This window comes from Cricetulus griseus, chromosome 9 (genome assembly GCF_003668045.3).
Source record: "Cricetulus griseus strain 17A/GY chromosome 9, alternate assembly CriGri-PICRH-1.0, whole genome shotgun sequence".
NCBI classification, from domain to species: domain Eukaryota; kingdom Metazoa; phylum Chordata; class Mammalia; order Rodentia; family Cricetidae; genus Cricetulus; species Cricetulus griseus.
The window spans coordinates 22269766-22282238 of NC_048602.1; the positions used below are offsets into that span (position 1 = coordinate 22269766).

Below are 12473 nucleotides of genomic sequence, written 5' to 3' on the forward strand. Positions count from 1 at the left end.
GTGTTCAACTAGGAGCTGCTTGTCTCCTTGAAATTGGAGGAGACATTGAGAGTTCAACCCAAAGGTTCTGCTACAGAGGTGGGGATGAGACTGGAAAAATTTGATCTAAAGAGGCAGGAAGATAGGTGTGTATTTGCCTTCATTGTACTTTTGTCCTGGCGGGGGAGGGGGGGCTAGAATTAGCAGAGGGTGCCTGTTGTGTTTGGAGGCTGGGACAAAGCAGTGAGTGGGGAAGGGTAGTTAGATGGGGAGTTCTGTGTCATCTACTGGAAACAGGAGGCAGTGAAGCCTGGCACAGGTGTTCTGTAGCAGAGCTGGGAATGAGACTGGGGTTGAATCTGGGAAAAAGAGGGAGCAGATAACATCAGCAGGCAGCCTACCTGGTTTTCTCACAGCCACAGCTTACGGGCTAGCATGGGGTGCCTGCTGGAGTAGGGGGCTGCTATAAGAATTTGCACAAGAAACAAAACCTGGCACTTTCCAGTGCTCTGGCCTCAGTGGTGGCACAGACCTTCAGGAAAGTTTACTTTTCCCTGAGGATGAGCAAATGGGCTCATTACTTTTGTCATTATCTGATGGGGAAAGTACTTCTTTGTATGTTTATCTTATTGATTGTTGAATAAAATACTGTTTAGCCAATGGCAAGCAAGGACTAGGAGTCAAAGAGGATTCTGGGAAATGTAGTAGAGAAGTGATGATCCAGGCAGGAAGTGACATAGCAAGGAGACTCATATCTAAGCGAGGAAATAGGAAGTATGTCTCTTTTCCCCTCGGCTCCTGCTCCAGCTGCACAATGTGATCCACCGGCAAGGAGGGAAGCCAATAAGGCGTCCGATAAGATAAGTCTTATAAAATATATAGATTTATGATAATTGAGACTGAGCTAGCAGATGAGAAATCCTAGTCATTGGCCAAGCAGCTTTGAACCTAATACAAGTCTCTGTGTATTCATTTGGGCCTAACTCGGGCGGGCAGCTGGCGTAAAGCTCACACATGGCGGTGGGGCTCAGGCGGCTAATGGCAGAAAGATTTATCGTAACAGAATGGTGTCAAGGGTGGGATGACCCCCACACCCCAAGATTCCCAGGGAAACAGGCAGGAGCAGTAAAACTCTGAGCTAAGATCTTGAGTTAATGGAACAAGAAGCTCGAGAATCTTTTAGTGCAGGGTTAATTTAGGTTATCACTTCTCTATCAGCCATTGAGGTAAAGTTAGGGCATGCTTATTTTTTTCTATCCATCTAGGCAGTTATGAATCAGCAACTTTGGTCGTGTAATAATTCTATGTCCTTGGATATCTGGGAATATCTTAAATGGGATGCTTTGCCTGGACCATAAACACTGACCAAATGCCTGTCAGTAAAGGTAACTGCTGGAAGGCAGAGCTCTGCAATTGCAATGGAGAGGCACAAGGACCTAATAGTGGGAAACAGGTCTCACATAGCTAAGGATTGTAATCACTGAACTAGGACCTGTTAATGGAGAACAGGTTTTACACATAGCTAGGGAGTGTAATCAGTAAAACTCCAAATGTATGGGGGAATTTGTTTCCAGTAAACAATCAGATAGATGGTGCTAAACTGTGAGAAGTAAATCCCAAGTTTCTTACAGAAAGGAATAAGCTACTGGAAGAATCTACAGCAAGAAACAGTCAAATCATTCACAAGACTCTAACAACAAATGCAGCTTTTTCATTGGTTTCATCCATTAGGAGAATCCTTAGTTCTTCTGAGTTTCTCATGAGCTGATGACTGTATGATTACTGTGTGACCTTGCAGCTTGTAGCATAGAGTGAAGGCATGGTGGCAGGAGAAGACAGCTAACAGCTCACATCTTGAATCACAGGAACAAGAGGAAGGAGTTGCTTTGTGGCAATACTTGTCCTGGGAGAGACAGCATACATGTATACTCTCACTCTAGATAGGGAGCCCATGGCAGACCAAAGTATGGATACCACTAAAGTCCAATTTGGTGAACCACTGGGTTTTATTAAGGTTACTTTCAGATTCAGAAATGACTCAAAGATATCCGCATCTCAAATTTCACCCCAACATGGGTGTTACCTCGCAAAGGGCACATTTCACAGCCTTCAGGCCAGATGAACAGGTTGGAGAGTGTCCTTTCCAAGTGAATCTGGTCTAAATCTTTTCTAGGCAGCTCAGTCGTTTTTTATTCTTCCAGGCAGCCGGTCTGGTCTCAGATTCTTCTTTGCAGCTTACCTTGTCTAAGAGTCGCTCTGAACAGATCTTCTTGTTAATTAACTCTTAGGAAGAAGGGACCTATTGAAATTGGTCAATTTCAGGGCCATCCTGGAGCTATTCTGAGTTGTTTGCCTTCTGGCTTAAGAAGATTCCCTGCAGGATATAATAGTTCAGCCTTGGAGGAAATGGATATACAAGAGTGACCTAGAAATGATGAGAGTTCTTAAAGCTTCAAGGCCCACCCCAGTCACACAATGACTCTGACAAGACCACATCTCCTAAGTGTCTCTAAACAGCATCCATAAATGGGGATTGAGCATTCAAATGCCTGAGAGTGTGGAGGCCACCTCGTTCAAGGCAACATACTGTCCTAATTGAATGGGTGTAGAGTTCTCTTCACAGATTTCTCTGAAATTTCCCCTGCACCCATTTCTCTTCAGGGCACTCAACAGTGCTCACACACTTGTGCCACAAATTTTCTTCCATGATTGCCGATACTTGTTGGATTCATCTCCAAGTCTCTGTCACGGTAAGAGATGAACTGTTCTCCCTGCTTCACCTCCACACTTCACCTTGAGGGTGTCCCTGGCTGTTTCGAGCCTCAAACAGAAGAATCCCAAGAACCACCAGAACCAAGCCAGCCACAGCCATCCTGATGAGATTCTCAACTGTGTGATCTTGTGAGGGTGAATCTGCAAATTTGGACAAATGGGACAACAAAATCAGCACAGTCCCAAATTGAAAAACAAGTAGAATAGATACCTATATCAATAAGAGACAATAATATACCAGAGTCAGTAGCTTTTAATGTATATTTATTATTTAGTAAACATAAGGCCATGAAAATCTTTATGTTCCAAATATTAGTTGAATTATTTTATATTTCCATGAGTGTATACAACTTTTATCAACAATTTAAAAATATTTTATGAATTATTAATATGTATTATATTTATTAATGATATACAGCATAGGCTGAAAACATTGTTCAGTCGCTAAAGTTATTACTGCACAATCATGACAAATAGACTACTTGGGGTTAAAGGTTTAGTAGAGATAGAGGTTGTAAAAAAGAGGGTAAGGGGTAGTTAACCAAAACTAAGGATATCAACCCACAAAAACTGTAGTTTAGCCTGTACAACATAAATCCAGTCAAGGATCTAGCATGTATGAGGAAACTTCACCCCTAGTTGAGGATCTGTTGACATTGATGGCCGCTGGGTGTGAGAGAGTCAATTTCCTTTGCATATGTGACCACTGGTAGGTTGACCAAGCCCTAGTGGATGGTCCCTCCCCCCACACACACAATATGTATGGATGTATGAATCCATATATATGCGGTGTTAATTATAATTTTAAAAGAGGGTATGAAATTAGAAAGGAGGTGAGATGGAGAAACTAGGGAGAGTTGGAGGGAAGTAATAGAAGAATAATATGATCAAAATACATTTTATAAATGCATCAAAGTTTCAAGAATAAACAAGACCACAAAGAGCAAGCCAGACAAAATTTTGGCACAGACAGGTGAATCATACTTAGATCCCTTGCCTTACTACTGGGGAGTTTTTGAAAGTTGGCAAATGATAGGGGATGGAGAATCATTCTCTTTTGAACATGTGGCCAGTAGTAGACTTTCTTATGCTCTAGTAGACCTGTAACTATGCACTTATGGGCAGCACTAATTAGACTAGGGGATTATGAAAAAGACATAGAGTTGGGAGTGAGTTGTATGAGGAAAGTTGGAAGGACAAACTATGGGAGTAAATATCACATTTCACTCTATACACGTATGAAAATTTAAAATAAATAAATATATTCAGATACTATTTTAAAACAGCCCTGCAAAACAAAGAATATATGTGAAAACAAAAGACCCAAAACTGTGTGTGGTGGTTGTTCAAATTAACTCCAGCACTGGGGACGAAGATACAGGCTGATTCCTGGTCTAGGCTGATTCCTGGTGCTCACTGGCTAACCAGCCTTGCCTACTTGTCAAGCTCTGTATCTAAAACCAAGGTTTATGGCTCCTGAGACTCTGTTTTATAGGCATGCCTCACCTGCCTATTTTTCTCACTCATTTACACTTCTAAAACTCCTGTCTTTCTGTCTCCCATCTTTCCTGAGACCTCACCCTTCATCCTTCATCATGACCATATGGGCTCCCCAGCATGGTCTTTGAAGAATGTGAGTCTCTTGTAAGGTCAAGGCTCCTCAGCTGTGTTTAAGATACACAGAGGTCATGGGAGACACAGTATACACATAGTTTGTATACTGACTGATGTGGAAGCTGCTTGGCTGCTTGTAGGGACCAATGTGACATCAGCCTGAGAAAGCTAAGCCTGGGCTGCTGGCTAGTGCAGGATGGGATGCACTGGTTCCCTTCATTGACTAAAACAAATCTACCCTAGAAGGGTCACCATGACATTAGAGGGTCAGAGTCTCTCTTAGTGCCCAGCCATGGACCTGCTGGGTCAAAATGAAGGGCTTCCTAGAGAGGCCTCTCAAAGAGAAAATGGGTCAGGTATTAAGGGTATAGTTCATGCCAAACACCTCCCTCTCCTGTCTATCTTTTCTTGCAGGTCTTGCTGGGTCTCTACAACGAGACCCCTGAGCATCCATTAACTGTATCTCAGCTTTATGGAACTCCTCTGGAAATGGGCTCATGCAAAGAATTTATGGGCTTCAGATAAATTTCAAAGATGGGATTGCCTCACCTGAAAGAAGCAGCTGCAGGGTCTCACTGGGTATGGACCACATCTGGGACGTTCTCTTGTAGTAGCCATAGCACCTGAAGGCCCATCTGTGTTTGGAAGACACTGGTCCCACAGGGAACAGGGCCAGAAAATGTCCATTGTGTTGCTTCTGTGAGTTCTGAGTCCAGGACACAGTCTTTTCTCCTTCCTTGATAAGAATGAACCTTCCATATCCCTGATGTGAGCTACACTGGAGGGTGACATTCCCTCCTGAGGCCACCAGGGAGCTTGGCAGGGCTGAAATATTGGGTTTGCTGTAGAATCCTAAAAAGAGGAGACAAGCACGTTGAGTGGAAAACACCTTCCACATTGTCTAAAGACTGGATTATGAGGAGATACCCTGGGAGAAAAATCCCTTTCTCAGGAAATAACCTGAGTTTGGGAACCTTGAGATTCCTCTTACCTGTCACCACAAGCTCTAGGAAGTCACTGTGGTTTGACCAGCCAGCAGGGCTATAGTAGTAGCAGTGGTATAGCCCTGCATCGTACTCCGTCATGAATGGGATGGAGAAGTTGGCCTTATCCCCAGGCTTGAGTAAGATCTGTGTCTTCAAGGGTTTTGAACCTTCATCTTTATACAGATAGTACTCCTGAGCTTCTGGCATCCCAAGACACCAGATAGTAACAGCTTGTCCCTTGGTGACCACAGAGTCTGGCTCAGCCCAGATGGTAGGTATGGGGAAATTTCCTGTAAAAAAAAAAAAAAAATCAAATGCAGTGTCCCAGGAAATTCCTTTCTTATATTCTACATCTGAGCCCCAGGATTCTTGAAGTGTCCCCAGAATCAACCCCCACCTACTGTTGTCCATATCCAGTGCACAGGAGTGCTCTTTAGACGTCAGTGTGGAAATAGCATCTGGTACGGTGCGGGCAATGACTCACCTGTCACCGCTGTGGTCCTGGTTTCCACACTCAGCCCTGAAAGAGATTTCGCTGTGAGATTTTCTTCCTGGAGCTTGAGGAGATCATCTCCTCTACAAAGGTTCCCAAGGTCATGGCTTCTCCTGATAAGCCAGAACTTAGCTATAGCCTGAGATCCCTATCAGACTTGGGTGTTCCCTCCGCCCTTCAAATCTCACCAAGATGAAACAGCACTATGAAAATGAAGATCATGATGCATCCTTCGAGGGGGTCCCAGCTGTGCAGTCTACGGTGACTATCAGGAGAGATCAACAAACACGAAGAGTGACCACTAAAGACACTGTGATCTTGGTTATGAGCTGTCACATCCAGAAGGGGAAGTCCTATGCAACTGGCTCGCTGATGGAACGCTAACGTAGCAAGAGCAAAGCCCTAGATTGCGTAGTCAGCATTAGAAACGAAAATAACGGGAAGTTTCCTCCTCAAGAGTGAGTATGCTAGTTTTTACCAAGACTGTGGCTAAGCTGGACATGATGTGTACCAATAGCATAAGAAAGAGTAACAACAGGGCCTTACCCTGTTACTCCAATTCTCTTCCTCTCCAAGTCCAGTAAGTGGCATCAAATCAATCTCATCTTCTGAGAGGTGATTGTGCCTGAGGATCACCCCATGTGACTGAGGACTAAGAGCCTCCACATGGGGTTTTCTCTCCGTCCTGTCCACATCTACAACACCATGAGGTCTTCGCCACCCTCGTTCCTATCTCTAACTCTGAAGATACATGGAGGAACATGCAAACTGACGTTTCAAGGTGGGTCAAAAGCAGCAGAGAAACACCAAGCACCTGTATCTGGCGCTCATGTGGAGCTGATTTTGAGATTACAGGATTTTTACATGCCAGGTTGTGTTATCTCTCTGAGACACCTTGTAAATGTAAGGGTTGTTCTTCCACTATCCAGAAAACCAACCATTTTCCCCTTAGCCCTCACTGTGTGAGCATCGGTACCAGACATAAGACTCCTTGCTAATGCCTACAAGTTCCTTCCTTGGACTCACAGATCTCACAAGGGTGAAGATAGGCACTGTAGATGTGGGAAACCCTCCTGTGGCTTTCTATAACACAAGGAGACAGAAAAAAAGAGAAGTTAACACTTACTAAAAATTTCAATGAAGTGAGTCCTTGGGATGCCAGACCATTAGAGACAGAGACGGGAGGGCATGAAGACCTGTCTGGGATAACTTCCGTATGGTTACTCAGTAAAGAACAGCATCAGCTGTCTTGAGAAGTGAAACTCATACAGGGTTCTGGGGCCCCATGTCGTACTTGCAAAAATGTATATTTTCTGAAGTTTCAGTTAAGGAAATAGGAAATCTTAACATTTGTATGAGTTCTTTGAGAATTTCATACAGTATGTTTTGATTTCATCCACCCTTCCCCCAACTCTTTCTGGATCTGGCTCCTTCCCTATGTGACCAACTTTGGGTCCTCTTTTGTTTTGTTTTGTTTTAAATCCATCAAGTCCAATTTAGTCTTGGGTGTGTGACCTTCCAATGAAGCATGGTTGATGTACCAGAGGCTACACTTTTTCTCCCTGTCTCAACAGCTTTCATTCACCAATATCTCCGTAGATGTGGATGAAAATTTGTGCCATCCTCTCATCTGTATGCCAGGATCTGATCACCTTTGATCTTGCACAGTTCTTGTACGTGTGCTCACAACTGCTGTGAGTTCACCTGTGGAGCTGCCATGCTATGTCCAGAAGACACTGTGTCCTTAGAGACAGCCACAACCTCTGGCTCTTACGCTCTTTCAACTCTCCTCTTCCATACATATCTCTGAGCCTTGATAGGAAGGGAATGCAATACAAATGTGCCATTTACAGCTGAGATATTCCTCACTGTCTTATTTTCTGAACCTAGGCCAGTTGTGGATCTCAGAGCTAACCATCATCTACTGCATAAATATCTTCTATGATGAGGACTTAGAGATGCATTACTCTGTGTGTATAACAGTACATCATTAAAAATCAGTTTAATATTATGTCCATTTAAAAGAGTAATAGTAGGAATTTCCCCTTAGGGCCATGATCTGGTTCCTGGCCCCAGTAATAGTGCTGAGTATCAGTTTTGCATTGTGGAGCAGGACATAAATCCCATCAGAAAGAGCTTGACTACCCCCATGGATGCTGTACCACTGTTTCATCTTTCCTGGACAGTCATGATTGTAGTTTGCAGGGTTCACAACTGGGCAAGATTGGTGACTACTTTTCTCTTTCAGCAGTAAGCATCTCGCTTTACATAACTATGAGAGTTAGGCAGTAGAGATGAAGCTTCAGGGTTGATAGCAGATTTCTCAACGTTCTGTGACTCAAGTGTACGGTATCTCCAGCAGTAGGATCTTATTATTAAGTTCTGGAGCATAAACAAAAACACTGGAAAATAGCAGCTTGGAGGTCTATGGAATCTCACTGGCCAACAACTCCAAAGAGGTAACCCATTCTGAGCATCAGACTTTTTATTTGTTATTGTGTGGTGTCTAGTAGGGACAATGTTTCACTATTATAGGGTAACTCCATTATAAATTATTTTTCTGTCTGTGTGGAAACTTCTACAGTAGTGGGTTTCCTATGACTTTTTAAATGGTCATAAGAGGCCTACAGAACACCAAAATACAAAACCAGAAAAGAAATTATCCTTGACTAATATTGTAGTTAAAACATCAAAAACACAAAATAAAGGAAGAGTATTGCAAGCTGCAAAGGAGAACGGTTGTATTACTTAGCAGTTGCTCAGTCCATGAGGGTGGAGGTCTTAGCTGGTCTTCAGTATACTCTGTAATCCCAAGGAAGTAGGCTCCAAAGCCAGTAAAGGCAAGCAGGCAAACAGAGATAGCTTCCTTCTTCCATGTTCTTTATACAGGCTGCCAGATAAAGGTATGGCCCAGATCAAAGGTGAATCTTACCATCCCAAAATATCTAGATTAAAGCTGTATCTCTGCACCAGGAAAGATCCAGATTAAAAGTGTGCCTTCCCATGTCAAAGGATTTAATTGAAGAAAAAAAAATCCTTCACAGGTCTACCCAGCCACTTGGGCTTTGGTTAATTACAAATGTAGTCAAGTTGACCACCAAGAATAGCCATAAGAAATGTCAAGTCACTTACAAAGAAAGGCCATTAGAAACTGGATTATGTGACAGGAACATTTAAATCAGAAGTGCCTGAGGAAATATAATCCAAGTCCTGAAAGACTACAACTATCAGCTCCAATTATTCCACCCAGCAACACAATATATTAAATTGAAGTGATTGCTAATTGTTAACCAAAGAAACATATGGATAGGTTGCTGTTTTAAGATCACCATTAGGTTGGTAATGGATGTAAAAGAATTGCAAATGATAGAAAACTGTGACAAAATCCATAATGATCTGAATCGCCATGGAGAGCCCATTGGTATTCTAAGTGGTGTGCCTACCACAAATTTTAGCTAATACTTACAGTTGAGTGGGTCATCGGGCACTAGGGAAATGTCTGGAGATCTACAAGGATGACACCAGCTAACAATCTAAGCAACGGAGGAGAGGCTACCTTAAATGCCCTCCCCTGATAATGAGATTGATGACTGGCTTATATGCCACCCGATAGCCCTCATCCAGTAGCTGGTGAAAGTAGAAGCAGACACCCACAGCTAAATGCTTAACTGAACTGAACTGGAATCCAGTTTCACAGAAGGATGAGTGAAGAGCAAAGGGGTCCAGACCAGGCTGGTGAAACCCATAGAAACAGCTGACCTGAACATTGGGGAACTCTTGATCCCCAGACTGATACCTGGGATATCAGCATGGGACTGATCCAGACCACAGGAATGTGGTTTTCAGTGAGGAGACCTCAGAAATCTACGGGACCTGCTGTAGTAGTTCAGTACTTATCCCTAGCACAGGTGTGGACTTTGGGAGCCCATTCCACACAGACAAGACACGCGGGGGTGGGCCTAGGCCCTATCCCAAAGGATATGATAGACTCTGATGACATCCTATGGAAGGCCTCACCATCCAGGGGGAGCAGAAAGGATATGTGATAGGTAGGATTTTAGTTGGGGGCGTGGTAGGGGAGGGTGGGAGGGAGACTGGGATTGTCAAGTAAAACAATCTTGTTTCTAAATCAAATTAAAAAAAATCAGCCGGGCGTTGGTGGCACACGCCTTTAATCCCAGCACTCGGGAGGCAGAGGCAGGCGGATCTCTGTGAGTTCCAGACCAGCCTGGTCTACAAGAGCTAGTTCCAGGACAGCCTCCAAAGCCACAGAGAAACGCTGTCTCGAAAAAAATAAAATAAAATAAAAAATAAAAATAAAATAAAATAAAATAAAAAATCTGCAGAGAAAAAACAGTTAAGTGGGTCAAAAAGAGAAGCGTTCTCTTCCCTTATCACACTGAAGAAGTAAGAAATGTGCTTTTTTTTCTTTTTATTATTTTTAGAACAATCTTTACACACCAATCCTAGTTCTGTCGCCCTCCACTTTCCCTGCTCCCCCCTCCTTCTCCCCATCCCAAACCCATCCACTCCTCAGAGAAGGTGAGTCCTCCCATGGGGAAATCAACAAAGTCCAGCACATCACTAGAGGCAGGACCAAGGCCCTCCCCCTTATATCTAGGCTGAATAAGGTATCCCTCCATACGGAATGGGCTCCAAAAAGCCAGTTCGTGCACTAGGGATGCATACTTGTTTCCCTGCCAGTGGCACCACAAACTGCCCAATCCACACAACTGTCACCCACATCCAAAGGGCCTAGTTCAGTCTTACGCAGGTTCCCCAGCTGTCAGTCCAGAGTCAGTGAGCTCCCACTAACTTGGGTCAGCTGTTTCTGTGGGTTTCCCAGTCATGGTCCTGACCCCTTTGCTCATACTATTACTCCTCCCTATCTATGACTGGTCTCTGGGAGTTTGGCCCAGTGTGTAACTGTCTGCATCTGCTTCCTTTAGTTACTGGATGAAGGTTCTGTGATGACAGTTAAGGTAGCCCTCATCTACAGCCATACCACCCTGAATGTACCTGACCTCAGAGGCTAAGCAGGGTTGGGCCTGGTTAGTACTTAGACGGGAGACAATTCGGGTAGTCATCAATCTAATTATAGGGAAAGGGCAGTTAAAGTACCCTCTCCCCTGTTGCTTAGATTCTTAGCTGGCATCATCCTTGTGGATTCCTGGGAATTTTCCTAGTGCCAGGTTTCTCATCAGCAGCATAATGGCTCCCTGTATCAAGGAATCACTTTCCTTGCTCTCCCTCTCTGTCCTTCCCCCACTCCACCTTCTCTCTTCCCCCTCTCCCCTTTATAGTAGTCTTTTACTGACTTAGGGAGCTGACTTTAAAGACACAATTGTGTTAATGAATGAACATGCCTGTCTGTCAGGAACAGATGGTGACCTCTGTTGAGTTGCCCCTCTAAAAATGAGAGGAGTTTGTGAGGAAGTAAACTAGCTTGGCTGAACATAATGGGAAAAAAAAAAGAGGCATGGTGGTATATCAGGTGTATAGAGCCCTGTGAAGGATTCTGTATGGGGGCAAGCAAGGGTTCTTAGAAGTTCTGGAGTGGTAAGAGAAATGAGCCAGGGTTAAAATAAAAAGAGAAACATGGAGGAACTGAGTTTACCCTCTGTCTATCTTGATCAGAGAATCAAACATGGCCACCCCAGATGGTACCAGGAGGAGGTTTAGGAAGGCGTGAACAAGACTTAAGTTACTTGCAGACAGAAATTAAACTTTTTCCTGGCCAATCCTGTGCTTTGGTTGCTAGTAATTTCCTTCTTCTTACTTCCTCATTTCTGAAAGGGCAGTGGCTTCTCCTCAACCCCGTCTCTCTAAACTTCCTCATGACTTTTTTGTAGTACCTCTTATCTCCTGACCACGGAAGACACTGATGGGTCAACACCGTAGGTTCTGACTCAGTACTCAGGACACTAATACTCACTGGAAGAAATGTATTTGTTTCCATGTAAGACATGGGGGATAACATTTACCATTATCCAATCTTGAACAGGTGACAGCCTCCCTCAGGGTAGGGTGAAGGTAATGTACTTTCTTACAGGAATGGTGCAAGAATCAGTTGGGCCAGAAACTTGGAAGGGTTGAAATGTAGATTGCATTCCTCAGAATAATAAATGGAGATTTAATAAAAAAAATAATGGTGCATGAAAATCCATATAGAACTTTGCAAGCTAATTAAAATAGGGAATACTAGATAGAATGAAATGGCTTGCATGAGTAAATAATGATGCTCTCAAAAGCCACATATTGTTAAATAAAAATCTCAGTGCCAAGTGTAAGATTCTTTCACTCCAGTTGTTGATCATGGAGGCTCCTGGGGCTACCAAGGCTCAGAAAAAAACATCATTGTTGCCGTTGCTCTGCAATGACCACCAGAAATAGGTGGTAAGACACTATTGGTAAAGACACCATGCACTTTAGTTGAAAAGACCAAGCTGGAATGAACTGAAAGCTTCCTTCCTACTGGCTTGCTTTAATAGTGCTAGAAAATATTATGTAGGCTTCTGGGAAAGGGAACACTTCAACGATTGTACCTAGCTGAACTTCTTGGTCTTGATGATGAGATGTTATCTCCAAAATTAAAGGATGATATGCATGAAATTTTATTCTTATTTTAC

General features: G+C 43.4%; 1 protein-coding gene across 1 annotated transcript in view; it reads right to left on the bottom strand.

Moving 5' to 3' along the window:
- Positions 1 to 2755: 2755 nt before the first annotated feature.
- The window catches only part of LOC113837265 (leukocyte immunoglobulin-like receptor subfamily A member 5), a 34275-nt gene continuing 24557 nt past the window's right edge, over positions 2756 to 12473 (bottom strand). Inside the window, exons 6-9 of the mRNA XM_035449164.1 lie at positions 5357 to 5551; positions 5118 to 5217; positions 4915 to 5000; positions 2756 to 2892 (exon numbers count right to left, since the gene is read on the bottom strand). Coding sequence (XP_035305055.1) covers positions 2756 to 2892; positions 4915 to 5000; positions 5118 to 5217; positions 5357 to 5551 — 518 coding nt within the window. The remainder of the gene's footprint in view (positions 2893 to 4914; positions 5001 to 5117; positions 5218 to 5356; positions 5552 to 12473) is intronic.